Source organism: Ambystoma mexicanum, chromosome 9, assembly GCF_040938575.1.
Source record: "Ambystoma mexicanum isolate Mex_15411 chromosome 9, UKY_AmexF1_1, whole genome shotgun sequence".
NCBI classification, from domain to species: domain Eukaryota; kingdom Metazoa; phylum Chordata; class Amphibia; order Caudata; family Ambystomatidae; genus Ambystoma; species Ambystoma mexicanum.
The window spans coordinates 681,754,367-681,778,595 of record NC_090931.1 but is presented as its reverse complement, the minus strand read 5'-3'; the positions used below and the strand labels follow the sequence as shown (position 1 = coordinate 681,778,595).

The 24,229-nt window shown below is 42.3% G+C and overlaps 1 protein-coding gene across 6 annotated transcripts in view; it reads left to right on the top strand.

Annotated features, from left to right (window-relative positions):
• Positions 1-24,229, top strand: part of RAPH1 (Ras association (RalGDS/AF-6) and pleckstrin homology domains 1) — a 509,976-nt gene that overhangs the window by 471,893 nt on the left and 13,854 nt on the right. For 3 of the 6 annotated variants that reach the window (XM_069615546.1, XM_069615547.1, XM_069615549.1), the window contains 3 exons: positions 13,834-13,932; positions 22,848-22,968; positions 24,025-24,203. In XM_069615546.1, the coding sequence (XP_069471647.1) occupies positions 13,834-13,932; positions 22,848-22,968; positions 24,025-24,203 (399 nt within the window). The remainder of the gene's footprint in view (positions 1-13,833; positions 13,933-22,847; positions 22,969-24,024; positions 24,204-24,229) is intronic. The other 3 variants (XM_069615548.1, XM_069615545.1, XM_069615550.1) reach the window with 1 other exon arrangement.

Here is a 24,229-nt window from a genome sequence, read left to right as displayed (position 1 = left end):
ATTCATTAAAACAAAGAGGCCGTGCGCGCCAGGGCTGAAGCATCAGCTTCTTTCAAACCAGCGCTCACTGGACATAGAGCCTCTTTAAAACAACAAACAAAGAGGCCCGGCGCGCGCCATAGCGAAGCACAAGCTTCCTATGAGACCGGCGTGCATCGGGAGATCAAAGAGAGGCCCGTGTATGCCGGCTCTAAAGCAGAAGCTTCCCTCACCGGCGCGTGCGGGTTCAATGAACTTCAGGAAAAATGCCAGTTAAATATAACACGTTTAATGCCCAAAGGTATACACGCGAGCATTAACGCACAAAAACACATAATAAAAGCAACGGCCACCCGCGGTCTCACAGATACAATGTCCAGCAGTAAAACTCATTTATAGAATAAAGGTATCCTACAAAATACAATTACATTACACATTTTTTGAGGCTTTAATGTATTATTAATGCCTACTACTGACTAACATGCAAGACACAACTAAAAGGAGTGACTTAGCTGTGGTGTCAGCAGCAAAGAAAGAGGAGTTGGGATTGGAGTAAAGGGCTTATATAGGGGAGGGTCCCTGCTCATTGGTCTCCTGCAGGGCATGACCTGTCCTCCATGATGAATTGGGGAGTCCCTCTTATATTGACATTGAACTCTATTTAGTTCTGTTTTTAAACTTTTTTTTGTTTGTAAAAGTTTTCTTCTTTGCTGCTGTGGTTTTAGAGTAAAGGTTGTTATGCATAATATGAGCCTCCTGTCTTGCCATAGAAGCGGTGTCCTACCACCGTTTTCCCAGAGGAGAGGCCATGTCGGAGTGGGACACAAAATACCACTAGGTGTAACTGAACTGCTGTTCAACGGCCTGTTTTAATAAAAGTGTGCCATGCGACCATATCTGGGTTAATAGAAACAATGGCAACTATCCAAGCATGCTCCACTCATTTGTGCGTTTTGTCTGGGAACTCGCTAGTATAGTTAAAATGCACAGATTGCATACTGTTCATGTAAAACCATAATTGAGATTTCAATTGTACAAACATGGGAAATGACATCTTGCAGTACGAGTATCGAGTAGCAGTATATTAACATGGCAAATAACTTTCTAAATCCGTGCTATTCGTTATGGGATCAGCATTTCCCTGCAAGTCTGTGTGTTCCAAATGGAAAATACCAAAGTTCAGACAGCAGCCCTATACTGGACCCATATAATGACTTTGAAAATGCATATATGGATTACTATTTTTGGCACGCGGTCCCTTACGGAGCAATGCGCCACATGGATGATGATGATGATGATGATGATGATGGCTGGCTTGTTTGGCATTTGGCCCTTCAAGTACATATGTTTTTTGAGGGTCTAAATCCAATCGGAACACATGCAATAAAAATGCCTGACTGTAATCTCTCCCAGTAATGCAAGGGGAAGAGAAACATCCCCGTTATGATGCAGCACGTCACCCAACAAAGACTTCCGGGTCAGGCTTGTTGTGTGGCAATTGATCCTCAGATATTCTTTTCCTGCAGCCTACATGGACCCCTTCACAGGGGTAACCCAAAGGCTCTCCATATTAAAAAGACTATGGTTGGGATGCGGCGCAGTATAAAAGCCTAGTAACATAACATGATGAAACTACCCCGCCATGATCTCACCAGGAGCGGCGCCCTAATCTAGCATGTAAGAGGAAACCCTTCTCCCCGTGTGTCCCTGTAGGCGAGCACCGGCATCTGGGTTGCGTGCCCGCCAGGTCTCGTGCCTCCATTACCCACCATCTGGCATTTTGGCTACAAGATGTGCCGTTTGGGTTTCATGTTACCCCGTGTTGTGACTTGGCTGGCAGTAGAGGACCTCACGGGCCCTGTTCTCATGTCTCCCTTCGGTATGGGCATAATTGATCTAAAAACATTTTATTGACCTTTTTTGAGGTCATGTTTAATTAAATATATATATATGGGGTGGGTAGGGGTATAGATTAGGTTGAGGGGAAGTGGGGGGCGGGATTGCGGGGGTCTCCACTCAACCCCCATATTTTAGACCGAAAAAAAGTTCAGGTAAATTCCATCAAATGGGATTATGTCAAATGTTTTTGGTCAAATAGACCCAAACCCTCTCTTCTGCTCGCCCTGTGGTCTCTCTCCTGCGTCCTGCCTAGCGTATTGCACTGGAACCTGAAATCGGACATTTCGCACACGCAATGGCACATGTGGAGAGGGAATCGATGCTTGCCAGGGTAGGCACGTGTTAGAAGATTAGTGTTGAAAGACTGAATTAAAACAATGCAAGAAAGAGAATAAAATGTCACATTTTTAGGGGTTCTTCAAGATGTTGATTAATTGTGGTTTGGCTTTCCTTGGCACAACGTTTTAACTAGCAACGTGTGTGGCATAACGTATTAACATACACTTCTGAGCACCGTTCTGGTGTCTGGAGGAATGGCATGTGCCTACGATGCCTTCCTTTCTGCACTGCCTGCTTTGCAAGGTTACTAATTTTTTTTATCTGCTCTGTGTTTTTCCTCCATCCCTTCTGTTGTGACATTCTTACAAAGTGCAATTCTTTTTGGCAACAAGGAATCGTTCCCCCAGAGGGGTGTTTAAATCAGTCCCCTCTGTGTGTACAGCCTGGCTGCTGTTCACGCAGACCGGTCTGTATTTGGGCTGCGTTTTGTGCGGTTTATAGTGAAAATCTCAAACAAAATCTCGAAAAAAAAGCACGAATTCAAAAATCTCGAAAAAAAAAAATATCGAATTTTTTTTTTCAATGCGTTTTTTTTTTAAATGGGGGGGTTCCCCCCCCAACCCCCCTTTTTTTCATTTTTTTTTATTTTACCCCTTTTTTTACTTACCTGACCCCAAAAACATATATAAATAAATAAATAAAAAATTCGATATTTTTTTTTCGAGATTTTTGTTTCGTGCTTTTTGTCATTCGAGATTTTGTTTTCGAGATTTTGACTGACCACCGTTTTGTGCGCATGCTATTATTACCGAGCGGCGTCTGCTCTCATGTGAACTTGCTGCATTCATTCATCATTTGATAGCGCATGCAGTTGACCTTTGTGTAATGTCCGCTGAGGAGTCCCAGTGAAATCCCCGCAGAGGCTCCCCCTTGATGCTAGTTCTGTTTTGCTCCTAGAGCCAATGTTGAAAGCGTCGTTTTGCACCAATTTTTCTGCTTCGCCTAATGGTGGAGGATAGCTAAGCGGCGACGTGCTCGCCTCGGAAGCAAGACGACACAGAGCACCACAGGTTCGATCCCCGGGTCAGTGCTTGGAAACCTCTAGGTATTAAACAGGTTATAAATAAGCTATCATATCATAACCTATCATATTGTTATGTTACCGCTTACACAGTGGTACTGGCAGTCGAGCACACCTTATGTTAGACATTCTGGGCAGAGCGTCTGTTTTGTTCTCTTTCCACTACTGCCCTATTATAACTTGCAGCAGAACTCATCTTGACTCTCCGTTTGAGGCTGAGGGGTGCAGTGCGGAACTCGCTGTCAAAGCATACGTAACACTCTTGGTATGCCTGCCGCTGTACTGTGGCACAGGGCACGGCCTTTGCGTCAGTGCGGAGATCATATGCACTGAACCAAAGAGGCCTGCTGGATCTAGGCCGCTAGGCTGTGGAACCCCTTTACCCCTCAACATTAGACTCGCACCCAGCCTCGTGCAATTCAAAAAGGAGGTCAAGACCCTCCTAAGCAAGGAGCTCCTACTTCATGGATCGTAGCCGGGGTCCCACCCAGCGGTTGCCTGCCCCTGTTGCCTAATTGTATGAAGCACCACCCGACCTATATTCTTTTGAATCCATTATTGTACAGTGCTCTGCTGTTTCTCGAGCCTACTGGTTAAAAATACCCAAAATAATAAAAATAAAGAATTCCTCAATAAGTGAATAAAAAATGACAACCAAAAAAAACCTCAAATGCTTTTAAGCTCTTCATTTATAACTTTGAACCAACCACAAGGTATTTTCAAAAAATCTTGATCACAAAAAAACACTACTGTAAAAAAATAATGCATCCATCCAACCTCTGGTTTGGTTGAGGTTCATGTGCGGGTCTAATTTAATATTCTAAGGGAAGCAGAATAACTTTAAGAGAGGCAACAAACTTGAAGATGAAAAAAAAGTAGGTACCGTGCTCTATACCAGAAATGTGGGTCCTTTCTGTTGTGGTTGTACAGTTTGTAGATTTATGGGGGAAAAACAGAATGGTTTAAACATGTTAATATACAACGGCATGTACAGGAACACTTCATCCGCAATACAATTGAAGAGATCTATTTGAACTGAAGCTTTTGAATAATTTTGGTATGTGGGGCTTAGAACATTGTTATTTGTACGCTCACCCGGCTCCTTCCCTAACCTCTATGCACCCGCCACATGGACTGCTGTTTTGTGCTTTGTACATTTTTTGTTCTGCTCACATGCCTGCACAGCGTACCTTACACGCACAAGCATATTGGCCAGTGCCCATACAAACTGCACTGCCATATTGCGAAGTACTTGCCCCATTTTACTGGCATATTGTGCTATACGCATCGTGCCAATGCCAGCACCATGTGCAGGGCTCACCTGAACAGAAAAGTTGTGAATTGCCCTTCTCCTTCGTACAGCAGACCAAACTGTTTGGGTGCAGGAACAGTTTGGAGCTACACCGAACCATGCAACCTTCAAGCAAAAGCTGAATTTGTTCCGGAGGGGTTGTAATTAAATTTCAGCCCCTTAAAATGTTTGGGTGCTTAATTTCCATAGGTGGGTCATCGGGCCCCTGATCCTCTGGCCCTTTGACACACACTAATATGTTTGCCGTTATATCATCGATTGAAATGACACATATGGGACTCCTCTGTATATTCAGATGATCTAAGAGATCAAGACCCCAGAAAGCAACATGTTGCTGCTTCATAAACCACATAAACTAAATACATACTTTTATGAGTTTTACATTTGTATTCTTGGTTTGGTTGAATATCTTTTTTATTTGTGGACGTAGAGTGCATTTCAGTGCTTTTTTGCACAATGGTTACTCATTTTGGTGAAGGTTGGTGCCTTAGCAATCATTTCTCGATTCAGCATCTTTAGTGATATAACACAGTCACAGTAGGCATTTATCCGAAACACAGAACCCAAACGGGGCAGCTGTATTGGAAATGTGCCCCCTCCCCACAGTTTGAGAGGTGGGGTTCGCGTTTGTTAGAATGGGCATCCATAAACCTCAATTTGCATCTCATGAGAGAACTAGCTAATAAATACATAGGTCACAGCTTTATTTAAATTTGATTGACTAGGGAAATATGTCGGATAACAATTTGTCTACTTTGAAAAAGAGCCAAGAAGGGGCATGAAACACATACCAGAGGCATGAGCTCAAATTTGGTGGAACAAGACTAAAAAGTAGCACAAATTTGGACAAAAACACAAACAGTTCGATTAGACAGAACGGTTAGAATCGTACAGATGCAGTACAGTTTCTAAATAATGTTCACAAATGTTGAATTAAAAACGAGGCGTAATTGATGTTTAGCTTGCACACAATTTAGAGGAAAAACCTAACTTTTGGTGTAAATTTTATTGAAAAATATAAATTATATTGTTGGATTCAACCCAAACGGGTAAATGTCAAACAATGTTTTCAGTACAGATTGTACAACTTATCTGATCTTTGGTGAAGAAAATACTCCGTATCACAAGATATATTTTGCTCAGAAAATGATCTAAGCTTGTTTGAAAATAAATATAAAGATCTTGAAATGATTAACATCATTTTCAATAACATTCAATCTTGGATGGCCAGAAACTCTTTAGCATTAAATAATAAAAAAACAGAGCTACTGATACTGGGCACACAAATGAAACTTAAAAAGTTGGATTCGTCCTACAGTAGTTCCCTAATTGCAAATAACCAGACTAAAGTTTCCGATCACGTAAAAACCTTGGGGATCTATTTCGACCCTCACTTCTCCTTTGCAAAACATGTGCAGTACCTCAAATCCTCTTGTTCCTATTTTATTCACCTGCTATGGCAACTACGTCCCTTTCTTTCAGAAGCAAATAGAGCTACAATTGCAGCCGCCATTGTCAATACTAAACTTCACTACTGTTAACAGCTTATTGGTTGGCGTTTCCCAGGCAAGTATTAAAAGTCTTCAAGTCATTCAGAATGGAGCAGTCCGAGCGATTTGTGGCCTTGGCCGACGCACCCACATCTCCAGCACCCACAGGAAACTGCACTGGCTCTCGGTTAATCAGTGAATCAGATTTAAAGGCATCATGATTACTCATAACTGTTTAATAGGGCAGGCTCCTCACTATCTCTCGACAAGCATTTCTAAAATGCCTATACATCGGACTCTCAGGTCAAATAAAGACACATTTCTACTACAATCTCGTGTCCTGCTGAAAAATCTTGGCAATACAAGCTTCAATGCCTGGGGGCCTTCTTTTTGGAACCAGTTGCCATCGGCTTTGAAAAGCACTACTGCTCAATTTAAAAAAACAATTGAAGACACACCTTTTCGACCTAGAACTAGAGTAATTCTCCAACTTTTCAGTCTCCTACTTACAGACCGAACCCTGCTTGTCTTTATGTTTATGTATTTTTGTTTTGTGAGCGCTTTGATGCCTGTGGGTGTTAAGGCGCTATATAAAAAAAAAAGCAAATGGATAGACTGTAAAAGCATTTGACATGCAAGAGAAAAGTAAAAATGGGTACACAGATGGTGTCTAGTTATTTATGTATGTGTCACTCAGTGGGTTAGTGTTGGGTCCCTTATTACACCATCTTAATTATAAAGGCTCAGTATATTATAAACTACATTTGATAATCTTGAAGCAAGGTGATCCCCAATTTCGCCATAAGCTCCTACTCTGTGTGATGTTTTCATAATTTTGAGACCTGTTTTTTTAGGTGGTGTCATTTACATTTTGCTCACTGTTGTGTGGATTTTAAGGATAGAAAACTGGGAGTAAGCTCCAAATCGCAATGAATGATGACACCAGTCACGTTCTGACCTAGATTAATTGGCACTCTATTACATTAGGAACCAAATAGTTGCATACTAAATCAAGAGGGCTGAATACAGCAATCTATTAAGGGAGTCAAATGGGAATTGTCCGTTTTTGGATAGGTAGTCTATGAATACCCAGTACAGTGAGTAGATTGTGACTGTCACATGATTTAGTGGGTAAAGCAATGACGAGATACTTTCGATAAATAAGTAGAGGCAGTGCTCCAGATAGGATTTTGGTGTGAGAGTACTCCCAGTTTTTAGAATTGAAGAGTAAATCTAATTTCAATAGAGTAAAATCGAATTTCCTCCTTCGCAAGAGAGTAAAAAAGTGTCTGACAACTATCCAATTTGTTGGTAAAATTAGAACTGTGTTAAAAAACAATAGTGACAAAGTAATTGTTGCTGTGTACTACCCAGGTTCATCTTCGTTATACTTGGACACTAAAACTCTGTTAAGAACTACTACAGGTGCCAGCTAGTTGCATCGTAAATCAAGTCACTTGCTCTACCAGCATCACTTCTCTGCCTCCCAGGCCCACTTTTGCTGCATGGCATTACCTGCTTGACAGCCAATCCATGTTTTTGCTCCATCTCTTCTTCCCTTTGTTACTCTTGTTTCCCCTGTCTCTCATTCTCTGATGTTCTGCCTCTCAACCGTGTAGTTATGCCACATTTTGAGCTTTGTTGTTCTGTCACTATGCCTCTCCCATCTCTGCATTCTGTTATTGCTGTTTCCCTCCTACATTGTGCTGTCCCAGTTGATATAACCCCTCTTCCTCTCTAATGTCATATTTGTTTTTTCATTCTCTATTGTGTTTGCTACTCATTTTTGAATATCTTTCTTAGACTGCCTCTTATGTTATTGGCCTGCCTTTCTCGAGCCTGGATATTCAATTTCCAGCTCTCCCGTCTGCTGCTGGTCTGTGTTTTGTTATTTTACTGTCTGCTTCTATCCCTCACTCCTATTGTCTGTGCATCCTATTATTTACCTCTGTTTCCCTTCTCACTTTGTTTGCTGCTATCGTAGCTCATTGGTTTCTCTCTTCCTGTTGCTTGAATTTCCGTTTTGGATTGTCTAATAACTGGCTTGTCAAAAGCTCTCCATCTGTTTGGACTATCCTACATGAGGCAGGAGATCATAATGAGGCTTTGAAATGTGTTAGACTCCGTTGCAGTGGGACTCCGTAATCGGACATGGGAGAAGCAGAAGTTTTGAGATGCGCAAGACCAAGTAGGAGGGATTGACGTATATGACAGCAGTGCCATCTTCTCACACTGTCTGCCAGTGTGAATCAGACCAGCTCGGGAGGATGGTGGGAAGGATCTACGACAGGAGATGCCCTGCACCTACCCCACCACCCCACATTACTCTTACTTTATTAAATAACACTACCCAACCCCCCATTCTATTTTATTGGTGACATTTGTTGTTTTCCATGCAAGGTTTTCTGCCTTGCAATAATGGGATTCAGTATTTTGTAGTGATATTGGTGGGAAGAGTTCCGACACTGTTCTTGGTCAGTGTTTTAGCTCGCTGCAGAAAATGCCAACATATGTTCGTGCTTCATCATTACAGCAGCTCTGTTAAGAAATTCAGGTACTGTCCCAAAACATACAAAAATCGTAAATATCAGTAGATAGATGTAACACCCTCCAATCATTAGTAGTAAAAATCATGTGTAGGGACGCAACATCATCCCTTCCAAAGAACAACCCTACTTAAAGGGTATGAGTTCTAGACAAAAGACAGCATGTGTAGAAATTCATTTATTTTATTTGTTAATCAAACATAATCGTAAAGAACATTCACAGAACATCGCATAAACACATTAATATCACATCTATAAAAACATTTTTTATTATATATAAACAAATTAATGATTCCAAAAACACATATATCACACCAACAAAAAAGCTCACATCTCGCACATAATTTCTCACATACTCTTTCATCCCCATTCATACAAAACACCACTCGTACTTGTGCAAAGGTTGCAGTTTTGATAATTCTGTTCTGTAATCAGAACGCCCCATATAGTTGGGTTTATACCTTGTTCACTCAAAAGAGGCCTATTTGGCAATGTATTTGAAAGCCAAAGACAGGGAAAATGTTACAAGGTGGTTGCTCTTGTACATATGTTGATCTACCACATTTTTTTCTGTGTAAACCCAAGTTAGACCCAACTCTGGGAGGAGTGGGCTCTATGGTGATGTCGACGCGAGTTTCGGGCAACCAGAACGGCCTATACAAATTCCTTCTGGTGCACCTCATCAGGACATATACAATACAAAAACAAACAGTTCTTCTTATGAGACATCAAGTTGGTGTGAATTAAACATTGTCCATTGTTCAGTGTATAGTTTCTTCCACTTTTCAGGATACCAAATTTCTGTAAAGGATGTTTCCAGGATAGCCACTTGTACCAACAAGGGATGAAAAGGGGGAAGGGAGAGAGAGAGAGAAAACAATGTTTACAATCTTTCTCTACCATATCCTCCATGCTTTCTTGAACATGTGTCCTGGCTCCTATGAGCCTCACATACTGTTTCATCATATCCATGCCCCCAAGATACTCTAGGCATAGTCTGATCAGGGTTAATCCACCCATTTCTTAACAAGGGAGACAATGTGCTCACCCTGACATTCCTAGAAGGGTAATGTGATTGAGTTCTGTTGGACATCCAAAACCACCCAAGGTGAAAAATCAGCAACACACACATAGTGAAGGTGATGGAAATCCTGGTTTAGAAAAAAGGTTAGAAAAGGTTAAAAAATGAGGCTATGCTATGCTCTCATGTCCACCCCTTGGTGGGTCAAAAGTCGTTGTGCATAAATGTAAAACTATTTTGATCCCACAGTGGACTATTCTCTAAAAACAAATGATATCATCTCATGTTAGGTTGGTAAAACAGTATTCTCTCACCCAGATTATATTAAAATCTTCAAGTGGTTCTATCAGGGCCACAACAGATGGGAAATACCTTCTTGATGCTGGTGCTATTTTTCTCTGTGAACACAGACATATATGCGTCCGTAGACAATGTTATATCTATATTGTTGTTTCTGTCATAATAATGGTCCAAAAATTTGAACCATAATAATGTGACCGTATGTCACAAACCCCCATATTCTTAAGAGAGCTACATCGTGATTTACTGTGCAGTTGTGTCACTTGTCACCCATGCATAATCTTCTTCAAAACCAAAGAAATTAATGCAAGCCGAATGGTTCTAGGGGAGGTGGCCATCGATGTGAAGGTCCCTGAGTGTTCTGCCAAATTAGTATGTAAACGTGTGCTTCAGTTTCACACTTAGTGTCATCAAACACTGTGAATAGAAAGGGAAAACAGAGACAGGAGAACAATTAGCATAAAGAATTCGAGAGCCGTGGGTAAAGTAAAAAGAATGTGGAACAAGGAAAAAGAAGTCAATGGTAGAGAACAAACCCATCATTTGGGTTTGGAATTTCTAATTTGTAAGATGATGTGAGGAGAATCCAATGCAATTTTAAGAAAGCAGAAAGGGAACCCAAAGAAACAATACCCCGCCGGCCGCGCACCAGCCGTGAGCGCAGGACTCCCAGGGAAGCAGCAAACCGGTTGCTGCCCCCCGGGGAGGCCCGTCCACCGCGTCAGCCACGGCACACGGTCGGGCCGTCAAGAAACAAAGCCCAGCTGAGACCAAGTCGTCTCCCTAGTCAAGTTTACAGCGCAGGTGGCCAACAAAAGCGTTGCTCCCTGCCCATTCGCCGCATGGTGTCACAGAGGTCTTCATAAAATCGCCAGCATTCCCGATCCGCCGTGTGCAGTCTATATTCCTCTGAATCCGCCTGGTCCTGGTTACCACTTCCGGTCTGGAGACGCTATTTACGTAAATCGGAACAGACAAAGCCCCCATGCGTAAATTATCGCTGAAGTGAACTAAGGGGCCGGGACAAAAGTCTGTGTTCAAACCACTATCCATGCTGCAAGCGCTGACCTAACTGTTAGCACGCCACCCAGGAGCCCATTGCTGCTAACACCCTCATGTAGTTCTTTCAAAGGTAATTTTCTAAAGGAACCATAAGGATACCCAAATGAAAATATGGCATGATATTCAAAGCCCATATTTATGATACTGGTGCAAGTACCACAAAAGTAGTAAATACATCAGGAAGGGGATAACTTGAGAAAACCTCAGAGTCAATTATTAGTTGCAAAACAGTCTCCAATGTGACTGATTAAATCTGAATCACTCCTCCAAGTGGTAAACTGGGACAGAAGTGCCCTTTTACCTTTAAGACGGATTTTCACTGCTGCCATCCCCAAGGAGGGTAATTTCTTTAGTTATCCACAGTGTGTGAATTGTTTAAAGTAGGAATTCTGACAGGTGCCTGGGGTCACCCAGAAAAAATGTGGTTGATGTAAAAAACGGGGCACATATAGTATGATACTAATATACAGACATCATCAATAAACTCATTGATCTAATATTAACTACGGGAAGTCACCAGAATGGCGAACAACCAATACTCCCTCACTTGATCAAAGATCCTTGGAAAGTCTATGTCAAATCCCATGCATGAAAATATTGATGTAATGTGCCATGACCATATCGATCAGGCTCAATCGACTGAACCTAACATTTCTTAGTGTGACTGGCCAAAAATGTTCAATATGTGCCATTGGAGACTGACAAAGAAAAGGGAAAAGCCTACTTCTATAACCGTTGCAGCAAAAAAGACCATTGGATCTCTTCATTCAGGCCGATTTCGTGAGTCTTGAGTCTAAAAATCCAATTTTGTTCCAATTTAGTTAACCTGTATTCCATGGAGTATTGACTGCTGTCTGGTGTCAACTGGTCTATTATTGTCCAATGTATATCATCCTCCGTGTGATTGTGTGCAATGTAATGTTGAACTAAAGGTGTAGTGCTACATTTGGTACGAATACGTGACATGTGTTCATTTATTCGGATGGATGGCTTCCTTGTTGTCATGCCTACATACAGTGGTTTACACGGACACCATATAGCAAAGATAACATTGTTAGATAAACAATTGGTGAATTGTCGAAGTTGCCAATTAAACTGGCCATGCTTAAATTTTGTAGTTTTTGAGGTGAAATGACACACACTGCACTTGCCACAGGGATAATGACCCAAGATTTGTTCTTTACTGTGACTCCAAGTGGCTCTTAGGCTGTTCTGTGTAAAATTGGTCCCAATGGTTTGCAGTCTAGAATGAACTAAATGGTCCCAAAGGTTCTTCGACTGTTTTAACGCAAACAATGGCAACCCACTGTTGCACCCCGTGCTCGTGACTAAGTTCCAATGTTTCTTGATTCACTTTTTAATCTGTACTGTTTGAGGTAAAAAAGTAGTTACACATACCAACCGGTCTGTCTGCTTTCTTCTCCCTAGGGTTCAAAAGGGGTTCCCTCTGTGTCCAACATGCTCGTTTTGCCGAATGTTTGATTAATCTGCGTGGGTAACCTCTCTCTAGGAGTCTCACTCCCAATAGGTTTGCATGTTGTTCATAGTCGGCAATGTTGGTACAATTCCGTTGAAGCTGGAGAAATTGGCCGTAAGGTAAATTATCCTTTTGGGAGTGGGGATGTTGACTAGAGTATTCAAGCAGAGTCCCAAAACATAGCAGTCCTAAGAAATGTGGGCATGATGCCATCAGCCCTGCTTTGAATAATTGGCATTGTGCCATGGCATGCGTATAGCAGCTCCACTTATAAATTAGGCTGCTTTGCCTGAATATGTACGGTAGTCCTGTTGAGAGGTACTGGTACAGTCTGTGCCACTGAAAATATATGCAGCAATGCTTCTACTTGCAGCCATTACACCCGCTTGCACTGAGTGGGTGGTTGGAAAGAGAGTTAATTTAAAGTTCAGACCACATGCCCAGCTATTCCTTGCTCTCTAAGACAACAAACTATACGATGCCCTTTCATGCACGCAAACACATGCAATCTTAAAACAAAAAAATACACACCAAAAGATTTTCCTTCTCACAAATGTCAAACAACTGCTTGCTGGGAGGCTCTCCTAAAGCCTCAAGACATCAAGAAACCCAAGCCTTTAAATGCAATTGATGTGCTTATGCGATGGAAAGAAAAACAAAGTATGAAATGCAGATGCAACTGCGCTGCAACTCTTAAAGCAATTTTCATTTTACACAATACTAGGTGTCCTAAAGCAATGTGAAAAGCATGATGTTCATGATTAAAAATGCTTTACTAACAATAGGCTGCATAAGGAAGATTTAAAAGAGCCATAGTGACAAGATTTCTGTGCGTAAAAAGGCCTTGTACGCACCTTATCTGCAGGGCTGCATATAGGCATCTATTCCCAGAGTACCATAATGGTTTCCAGCGTGTTGATTGGAAGAATGTAATTTGAGGGTTGTAATGCGTAGATATATACCGTAAATTGTTGGTGTTTGAGTGGAGGGAGGAAAATCTGCCGAGTGGAATTAGCAGCACGCGTTTTGTTGAGTGATAATTTCCCGTATTGATGACTTTTCTACATCTTTCAAGAAAGTATGCTTTCCCACTACTAAAGTCTGGATCAAGAATAACTTTATGCAGGTAAACATACTCTGGGGTACTTGCATGAGAGTGTCTGGGGCTGAACATAACCGGAATACCCTGTGCTTTGTAGCGTAAACCTCAAATAGCATACATCAAAGGAAAGAGTGTTCTTATTCAGTGTCCAGGAATGATCATACACAATCCCTTGATAAGTGGACCGGCATACCCGTATGATTGTGCAAATTCGTTCGTGCTCCAGAGTTTAATTCTTCAATTTTTCATTGACTCTTCAATCTTATTTCCTTTCATGTCTTTTAGCACCCTCAGATCCAGAAGAAATCTCAGTACATCAAATACCTCTGTTGTGATGACGTCCGCACTTTGCACCAGTGGGTAAATGGCATCCGGATTGCCAAGGTAACCGGTCTTCCCATTCAACTGGAGAACCCTATTATATTTATTAAACGGTGCCTGTATTTCAGTTTTGAGTTGGCCTAATCACTTTACAAGCATAGCAGGTTTGGATGGGATCCTTGATGGTTATCTTCCATAGGACCGTGAGTGACTTTAAATTGATCATTATAAAATAAACTTGACAGAAGTTCTTAGGGTAAGGTATGGCAGTGAGGTTTTTCGTTCAGACAGCAAGAAGGGGGTAAGCAATGCAATGTTTCTAAAAACATTTAACATAATTTAATGTTTGCATGTATTATCATGGTAAAGAATTTAGTGTGCTGGCCCTTTAGCTGGGGCTCTAATGGGGCTTAATTGTCTGCAACTCGAGATTAAGATCCAGAGCAAAGCGATTGCCATTAAACATTTTAAAGAGCAACTAAGCCGTGTGGGCGCCATCCTCCAGGCATTAAAGCTGTTTGCATACAGTCGTGTGGTAGGGTAACAAGTTGGCTCATCTCTTTTGTTAACCAAACTAAAACTTGGGTAAGCAATAGAAAAAAAGAAAACTGTACTTAAACAAAATTTGGTTGGATGTGGCCATCACAACCAAATGTGCTCTGTGGGTACAAATGTCCTGCTTTTATGTTAAGCTCAATGTCTGCCACTGGCCTCTGTAAGCACTGGTGGGCTGCCACTATGGGTGTGGGGTGTCGCCCCCTCAACTGAGAGGCAGGCAACCCCCTTTCCTGAGTGGCAGGCACCACGGTCCCCTGTGTGCTTTATTTGCACGGGAGACTGTGCTGCCTGGCTCTGAGCAGGAGTCCATCCCCCACTACGCATCTGATTTTTTGTTGTTGTTGTTGTAGGTCCCTCTCTGCTCTGTAACTAACCAATCACATAATAATGGAAGGTGGCGGGCCGGCGGTAGACTGACCCCGCCACCTTTCATTGTGCTAGCAGCATAGCCACGCAAGTCCTCTCCTGTCAGTTTGTTTATGTTGCCAAGAGTAGAGTAGGGAGGGCCATACAGTACTCTCTGTGGCCGTGCGTGTGAATGTAGACGGTGAATGCAGACAAGGTAAGTGTTTATATTTTAATGTAATGTGTATTTATCTTTGCATGTATGTATGTTAGTGTTTATCTTTATGAATGTGTCATGCAAGGAGTTGTGTGGATACACAGGTGTGCGTTTGTGTGCGCTGACAAAGGCCCCTGAATTTAGTAGTGGGGGCAGCTGGGTGCATGACATTCTTTATTGCTTTACCATTGATGCACAGCTACTGCACATCAAGGGCAAAGCAAACATGAAAAGTGTTGTCACTAACCTACATTCAATGTGGGCCAGTCTAGCCAGGCAATAAGACTTGTAAGTGTCATCAGCTAGACTGACGTACTTTAGTAGTGCTATTCTTCATTTACTTAATGTGGCATGACGTGCTTTGTTTTACCCTTGATGCCTAGTAAACGTAAGTGTTATTACATGGATTGCTTTGCCTGTGGTGGTAGTGTGCATTAACACTTACTGAGGCATGGCATTTGTAACTTTTTACTTGACATCAAGGATAAAGCAAATGTGTGTTATTACGTGGTTAGACTGGTTTATATTGGTGGCTCCAATCTAGCCATCTATTTTTTGTGTGTCATGTTATTTTTGTACTTTGCATCAAGGTTAAAAGCGAACTTAATTTTGATTACAGTATACTGGCCTATCTTAGTATAGCTAGTCTGGATATACTTTTTTCCAGGGCATGACATTTTATACTGGTTGGGAGTCCTTTATATGGTAATCCTGGCATACATGTATGAAAAGGTTTCATATACTGGCATATGTTGTGGGCAAGGCATAATGAAAATTCCTTGGAAAATGTCTATCGCTTCCACATATTAGACGCATACATTTACGCCCCTCCAGTGAAATATTCACCAGCTGCCACTGTGTGGAAGAAAAGGAAAAATAGGAGAGCCAGCACTTTCAGTTCAGGTTAGAGACTAGAGCCGCAGGACGCAGGTACAAATAGGAACAATTAAAATGCAGACATAGGAGCCAATGAGCGAGATGTACAAACCTTTGAAGCCAATTGGTGAAGGCAAGCTCAACATTCCAATGAGGCTGCTGATAAGCGAACCCTTAAGTGGTCTTGAGTTATGGTTTCATTTACTAGAACTTTCTATGAGTGTGTAACCCCTCGCCATTTGTTCTTATGCAGTTTGAGGTCCTAGAGTGATCTTGAGTGTTGGATGAGGAGCACAGAACACTTAGGAGGTATTTCATAATGTGAGTGACAAGAAGAGTCGATACATAATCAATTATTGTGATTTCATTGGCCAGGCTAGTGAGTGGCTCCCTTTGGTAGGTAGTGGCCACTGCTGAAGTTGTGCCTACAAGAGCTAAGGGGAAGATAAACTTTGGCTAGCCAGATGTTGTCCACTACAACTCGTGTTAGCCCTCGGCAGCGTAGCCAACGATGAGGGATCAAGGGAGTTGTAGTCCAAAACATCCCGAGAGCCACAGGTTGTAGGCCCCTGCTCTGAAGGCTTGTGCTTGAAGGTACCCGAATGAGGAACAAGTCCGTGTGACTGATGTCTGATTTTGTCTGATGTTGAATAGGAGTTTGCATTTAAAACATGACCTGTTACTTTAAACTCTGCAGAACACCATTTTCAATGGTTTCTGCCTCTGTGACAGTTCATGTGGATACCAAAGAGCTTGACCGCTCTCTTCCACATGGAGAATGGCAATGCAGATGAGGGTGAGTGAAAGATCTCACCAACACATTTCTCCTCTGAGTAAAGAACAGTAGGTCCGCTTGATCTTTGTGTGATGTGATCCCTCAGCAACAGAGCTAACAGCAAGAGTGATCGGTTGATGTCATGAAAGAATTTAGCATTTTGTATTTGAGGGAAAGCAGAAGAATGTGTCTTGAACAATTAGTGGGGAAAGGGCACCCAGAACCAGCTCGAGGTGAGGACGGAATGAGACAACCAATGTCGAGGAGCTGACACCTTTAGATAGAATCATGCATCATGCGTTGATCCAAGACCACTGCCATCATGGAAATAGTCTGGACGATAGCGGGCAGACACGCATAGAGGCAACAGGGTTTTACCCAGGCATCGCCTACATAGTCAACACACAGGAATACTCTAAGCGAAGTCTAATGTTCTTCCTTTCAGCTCAATCACTTCCCCCAACAGATTATCGGGCAACTCTGCCCCATGCATGCATTACCCGCTTCTCAAACCTTTGGGCATCTTCATTCAGGATAACATACTCCTAAATTACTCATCCAATCACATAGAAACTTACCAACTCGCAGGAACCGGGCACTTCAGACCTGCATCCACCAACACTACAGATTTCGCATTTGCCTTTCCCGCTGTCCCATAAATACTTCCATGGCCCTGCTCTTACAGAGCCACATCAGTGAGGCCAACAAAAATGACAGAATGGTGCTATACAAGAGCACTTATTTTAATCATGCAGAAAAAGCTTGAGAAGTTTTATGTTCTGCCATATTTTCATTGATTTGTAAGGAGAGCGGGGGCACAGAGTGGAATTACAGCTTGCGCCATCTTCCTCCCCATAATCACCCATCCATATTACCGCCAGCATCTGATTGTCATGCTGGAGAGAATTGTAAATTGTAATTGGTTATTTATAACGCGCTTAAGACCCAGAGGTTTCTAATCGCGGACCCGGGGATCGAACCTGTGTTGTTCCGTGTCATCTTGTTTCCAAGGCGCGGCCGTTGCTCCTGAGCTATCCTCCCGTTGTCTATGCATTGCATTCTGTGAAATCCATCTACTTTTTACACCTGCTAAAAACAAGAGGCTCTCATAGGATTCCATTATAAATGTTGCATGCGATGAATACACTATTTGCACTATGAAGTGCAAAAACACTGAGCAAAGACAATTTTGCCTGCTTGAATTCTTTTTTGCACCTTGTAGCCCAAATGATGTTGCACACAGGGTACATTATCTCGCTAAATGTACACTTAATATTCTTTCCTTCTAATTACATCCGTATCATTGAGGTCTATTTCTGTATCCCCTTGAAGTACAGAGCTGGTCTGCAGCTAGGTTTGCTTTATGCAAATCTCAACACACACAAATCATTCTGTAAACGTATTCATGTGGGGATTTTGTTTTGTAACCTACTGTGGTGGACAGCTCACTTTCTGCGTAACCCCTGAACTAATCTACCACCCTCTAAATCCTCTACTTTGCACCTTACCCCACACTCTAGAAAGCCCCCCATTATCTGCCATCACATGCATGAAATGATGGGAGGGATGAATCCACCCACTGGAGTTTTCTTTTTACACTTTTCAACTAAAAAGTCACTACATGACAACTTTCTTCATTTTACACATAAACCTAATTACATATATCTTTGGGTTCCTCTAATCACAACGCTCATAATGAACTAACTCCCATCTCAGCAGGAGGTTGCGTGTCTGTCTGACGTTTTTTCACAATTTACCCTCAAATAGTAAAAGTCTGTATCACCTAACTTTACACCCAGTTACATGATCCCCAATGCTACTACCTCCTCAACCTTCTGTCTCGTGACCTTTTATGGGGAGCTAGAAATACATTTCATGGTATATCTTGAGTTCTCAAGGTCAAATTCTGATGGGAATTGTGGCAACAAAACGGCCTTCGGATAAGCTTTAAGAGGATAGTTATTTTCCTACGACTTACATATCTCAAAAAACATTGTCAACATACTTTTCCCTGTAAATGTATAGCAACATAACTACATACACATGATTCTGACCATCAAACAGCATCCTAAGTTTAATTTCTTGTTTGAGGTTTCATTTCCCCTCGCAGCATCTGCTCCAGTCTCTGCTGCTCCTTTATTGATTTTAGAATGGTGTAAAGTCATCAAGCCTTTCTTCTCTCGAGTCCAATTGGTGATCTGTTACTTATCTCGGAGAACAGGCCCCAGTAAAATCCCTTCTTGGTCCCTGCTTGAGTGTTCTTGATAGAAACAGTGCCCTTCTCAGCAAATAGTAACTTAGTCATGCCTCTACAAACTGTTACGTATATTTTTGAAGGGGATTCTGTGTTTGCCAATGCCATGCTTTCCATGTAGACTAAACCTTTAATTTTTCTTTGCTTAATCATATGCAAGGCCCAATCATTTCAGGGACTTCTCTGTATTTGATAAAGCACTATATGTGGCAGATGCAAATGAAATCCTGCCTTTTCAGTTTGGCATTCACAATGTGCCTTTCCAGTTCCCTTGTGCAGCCTGGTTTTATTTTTCAAATATTCCTTTCTTCAGCTGCATAAGTACATACATTTGAATTCACTAGGCACATTAGCAGTGTTGATATTTTTGATGCTGGCTTTTCAGTCTGCCAGTGTGCTTTCCCATGACCAGAAGGTATTTCTGCACATTTTAGGCCTTAAGTGGCCTTTCAGTTCATTTGATCCTGGGGCTGCCATTAAACCCCACATAAGATCCTGGGTCGACATCACCAACTCTCGACTACCCCTCTTCCTTCCTGAGAGCCCTGATCATTTGACCACTGCTACCACTAGTTGCTCCATGGAAGGTAAGGGAGTGACTGAAGTCATTTATGTAGTGCATCACTGCAAAACAGAAACCCCTCTTAGGGGTGACAAACTACCTGAAGACTGGGTGTCGGATGCTGAAAAGATGTGTTTGTCTAGAACAGTGTCCCAGCTATTGCCCACAATAGAGGTATCCCTCTTATGTGCCTGTGTACATATAACGCTGAAACATCTTTTTCCCTTCTGGGGGCTTAATTGAATCTACTCCAAACGCTTTATGCTTTAATGCTTAAATAGCTATTCTGTAAACCACTTAAATAGACTTTGTAGTTGTAATATTTCAGTGTTTCATTAATAATCTCGAATAGCATGTCGATGTATAAATGTTTATTAATACATTTTCATAGCCTGAATTCTAACACATGTTTTGAGACATGGGCTCTTCAACAGGACATTTTCTAAGTCATCATTAGTCTGTTGAATGCTGATCTCCTTTATTTCCATCCAAATGAGACCTGTCTGTGGTTATCTTCCTTTCATAAGCCGCCTTACTTTGCTGTGCATTTAGTAGAGAACTTTACGTAGATAAAGCCTTATTTCCCCATACACGTGACTTGTTTCCACCATTAGTAAAACAGTGGTTTTTCTGCGTTACTAGCTTTCAATTGTCCTAATTGTGCATGCAGAATAACTTTGCATCGCAGAGAAGAAAGCTCTGCCAAAAAGGTGGGTTAATTCCATTCCACCAGGCTTACACACAGGCAGATCTATAGAGCTATTTGAAATTTGCATGAATGTGTTTAAATTCTTTAACAATCTTTCTGCCTTTCATCCTTACAAAGTCGATAAAATGCGTATCATTTAGTTTGATAAAACGAACATCTAATATTTAAACTGCAATGAAGATGTCCTAAAAGGGCTCCGATGTCGGCCTGATTGATCCACACAAAATAGAACACTTCAACAACATAAATATATCTCCTTTAGTTTGCTTGGAACGTCTGTCCCTAGGCACAATTGTATATGGTGCAGTCCCACCCCATCGATAATTTCCGTCTACACTGCTTGGCTCTAGGAACCTTGAACATTAAGTGGCAGTAAGCAATATTCTTTCTCCAGCATTGGGTCTGGCATGGATTCACATGCTCATGAATATTCCCCGTTGTCAGGCTGAGACTCCTCGGTAAAAGAAAGTTTCACTTTCCCTTTAAAACTGTGTTTCTCCTCTAAACCAATCACTGTCCTCTGGGTCATACTGCCCCATCCAATGACCATGAGTAACTTAAACCTTGTTACACTTTGTTTCTGGCCTTTGATGTTTTGCCAGTGTGCTGGCACTTATCCATCGCTGCACCTTCTCTGGGTCCTTTAGCATCTGCAAGCTTTCCCTCCCCTCCTCTGGGCCTTCACTTGCTTTGTGCGCCCATGTGCTTCTCTCCCCATGCAGCTCGTCACTCACCTTGGATGTCAGCCAGCTACTCTCCATCAATCCCATGCTCAACTGGGTTTCGGCTCCCTTCTCTACTGGATTTTCACTGCCCTACACTGGGAGACTGGTGTGCGGCTCTGCAGGCGTTTCCTCTTCACCCAACATCTTCACCCCTCCTCTGCAGCCAGGCAGTCTTCCTCTTCGCCATGTCTACTCTTCATATCATCCTTGCTACTGTAGCAAGCTTCGGTGACAGACACAGTGGTATCATTTGGTTACCACCGGTTTCTGTTGTCTCTCCACCACTTGTTACCCGACTGGCCACCAGAATCATTCTAAGGATTCCTCCCCATGCCTCGAATCTGAGACTGTAAACTGCTTACACTGCTCCCCGCCCTATAGCCCCCATAGTCTGTCTTCTAGACAATAAATCACATGTGAGATTATTGGTCTATAACGAGGATAGAAATGGTGAAGGAGCGATTAGATTTTCCCTCTGCTTACATCCACTCCATCACATTCCAGCTTTGCAAACTGTACATTAATCCTATGCACAAGCGCATGCGGGCCCCCATTCTGGATGCTGTACCCATACAATCTAGAAAAAATCATCTCCTTCAGTTATCCGCCATTAATCCAAATAGAGGATCATTGCATGTGAAATGCGGATTGTGCCATACTTGTGAACACTGATATGTTCCTCTGTCTAGGCATACCATTTGTATCGCCTGCAGATCGAATGCACATTTTGCCTCTAATGCAAAATGCAGAGGCCGCAGTCAGAAGCATTTTGAGATCTGCAAAACGGCGCAGGGCAAACCCGGCTATCCCGTGTAACAGGCGGTCCGCTTCACCCCCAGTGGACCTGACACATGTGGCTTGCAGGGGAAGGATAGCTCTTCAGAAATGTCTGAATTATTGGAGAGCAGAGCTGCTTCTGGCGTTGCTCAAAGCCCTGCGGATACAAGCCCTTTGCATTAGTAACATAGACACCCTCTGTGAGCTACACAGCAAAGGAAGGCGGCCCCCACAAGACAGATGCTTCCCGCGATCTCGGCTAAGAATTCACAAGCCTCGTCTGCTCACATTCTGTGAACCTCAGAATCCACGTGTAGATCTGGAGATGCCCAAAAGATGCTCCTTACGCCTCGGTGTGAAAGTGGGCCTGAAAGGGAGATTGTCTGAAGCAAGATGGGGTGAGCTCTCCAAAAACCTATAGGCATGAAGCCTGCTTTTATTTAACAACAAAAAAATGTTTGTGCAATTATTTATAAGATACTTTATTATACTGTTGTGTGACGGCCTGGTTGTATGGCTGTTCAGTTTGTTGTACCATAGTCTTGCAATAGGGAGGAGGCGAATATGTCCTAGATTGGGATAATTGGATGTTCCCAGGCAGATTTGGGGAATTGTGAGTTAGTACACAATTTAACGATGGATGAATATGGGGTTGCAGTGTGCTCCTGCATGAGATTTGTGATCTAATAGGATATTGATGATGAATTATCCGTTAACATTTGTGTACTTAGTCTGGAGGCAGAAATCTAAATTAAAAAAAAAACCCGGAGTGTGTTGCTGTTTCAAAGAAGTCTGGTCTTTCTACAAATGGATATTTTTATAATGAATTTTGAGTAATAAATGAATATAAAGCATACATATCGTGATTTCTCTATAACATATGCCCTTTGAGTGGGGCGTTCCGATTGGAAGGGATGTTTGTCAGCGTTTTTACGCATGACTGGTTGTATAAATGAATGGAGGGGGTGCACTTATGCATGGATAATTGCAATTTTTATATGGTTTCAAAGAAGTCCAACATACTATATCATCTTATGGGCGTGTAGGGTTACTCAGTGCCTGTATTACAGATGGGGTACCTATGGCGAACAGGCATATGCCCCTACTTTTTACTACTATAATTGCGAGAAGTTGCCACTGTAAATCTTACAATACATGTGTTCAACTCTGTCTGCTCTAGTATGGAAAGCAACTGTACGTGAACTATCAAGAGGCTCTGAAGAGGACCGAGGTGGCCTACGACTGGACTTCCTTATCTAGCTCCAGCATCAAGTCTGGATCCAGCTCGTCAAGTTTACCAGGTAACGTTTCAGTATTGCCACCGCTCCTCGCGATGGAGCTGCCAGACTTTAGATCAATCCTAGGGTACCGTTAGTATAATGGTCACCTGCGCTAGAGCATCCCTTATGAAATGAGTTTAGTTACGCAACGCATGCTGAGGAACAGCCATTGCAGGTGCAAAGAGTTATGTTTTAGGGATCAAATGGGTATCCAAATACACTGCATTATAAAGGATCTATATGATTGCCACGACACTGAAATTGCTGACTTTTTATTTATTTTGACCCCCCTTTACACAACATATATATGCAGGGGGAGACCCCCCAACCCTCCCACTACTTTTATTGTATACCATTACCCCACATTATATACTATTACCACACTCCCCCCACGTATACATGTGTTATAAAGGGGGTCGAAGTTAAACAAAAGTCTACATTTTCGGAGGTCGCAGTGATGGGGGCGGGGGGGGGGCAGTAATGGCGTAATTCCCATTATGAAGACTGAGGAATAATATACACAGTACATGATGGTGATAAACGGACAGATCTGTCCTTCACCACAGTGCCTTTTAAGAGGAAGTCTGCTCTTAGAATGGCAATTTCCCGGAGTGATCAAATAACTGCATCAAATCCACACACTTCAAAGGCTGACGGTGACTGAATTACATGGTTTCTGTTGAAATTGCACACCAAGCAGTTCCTAGGACTCTAGCATGACCCAGCTTCCAATTTCTGTCCTCCAGTCGTCCTCCTCTTTTTGCATAGTATGACTGTTTTTTTTTTTTTTAAATTATCTACTACTCCACATGTAGTGAGTGTGTGTGTGCGCGCTATGGCCAAGATCATCTTTTTAGGTGCCAGTCTGAAACTTAATTGGATAATCACTAAAAAGAAAGTTGAATCTGTATTCATGCTAGATATATACACTTTGGAAGAACCAAGGTATTCCCTGTTTTCGTTATTGTTGTTCAGGGATTCTTGTTGGTGGATAATAAGAGCGACATGTTTTAGCAATTCTTTTTTTTTTACTGCCCTCCACAAATGATAATGTCCACCACTTTCTCTCCCATACAGAGTCGCAATCCAATCATTCTTACTACTCGGATAGCGGACTTTCAGACACCCAGTCGACGGCACACATCCGCTCCCAAAGCATTGTCAGCTCCATCTTCTCGGAGGCGTGGAAGCGGGGGACTCAGCTGGAGGAATCCAGCAAGGTAACCAGAGCGTCGCAAGAGGCAGACTGCACCATGGTAGGGGGCAAGACATTGCTGCGTTC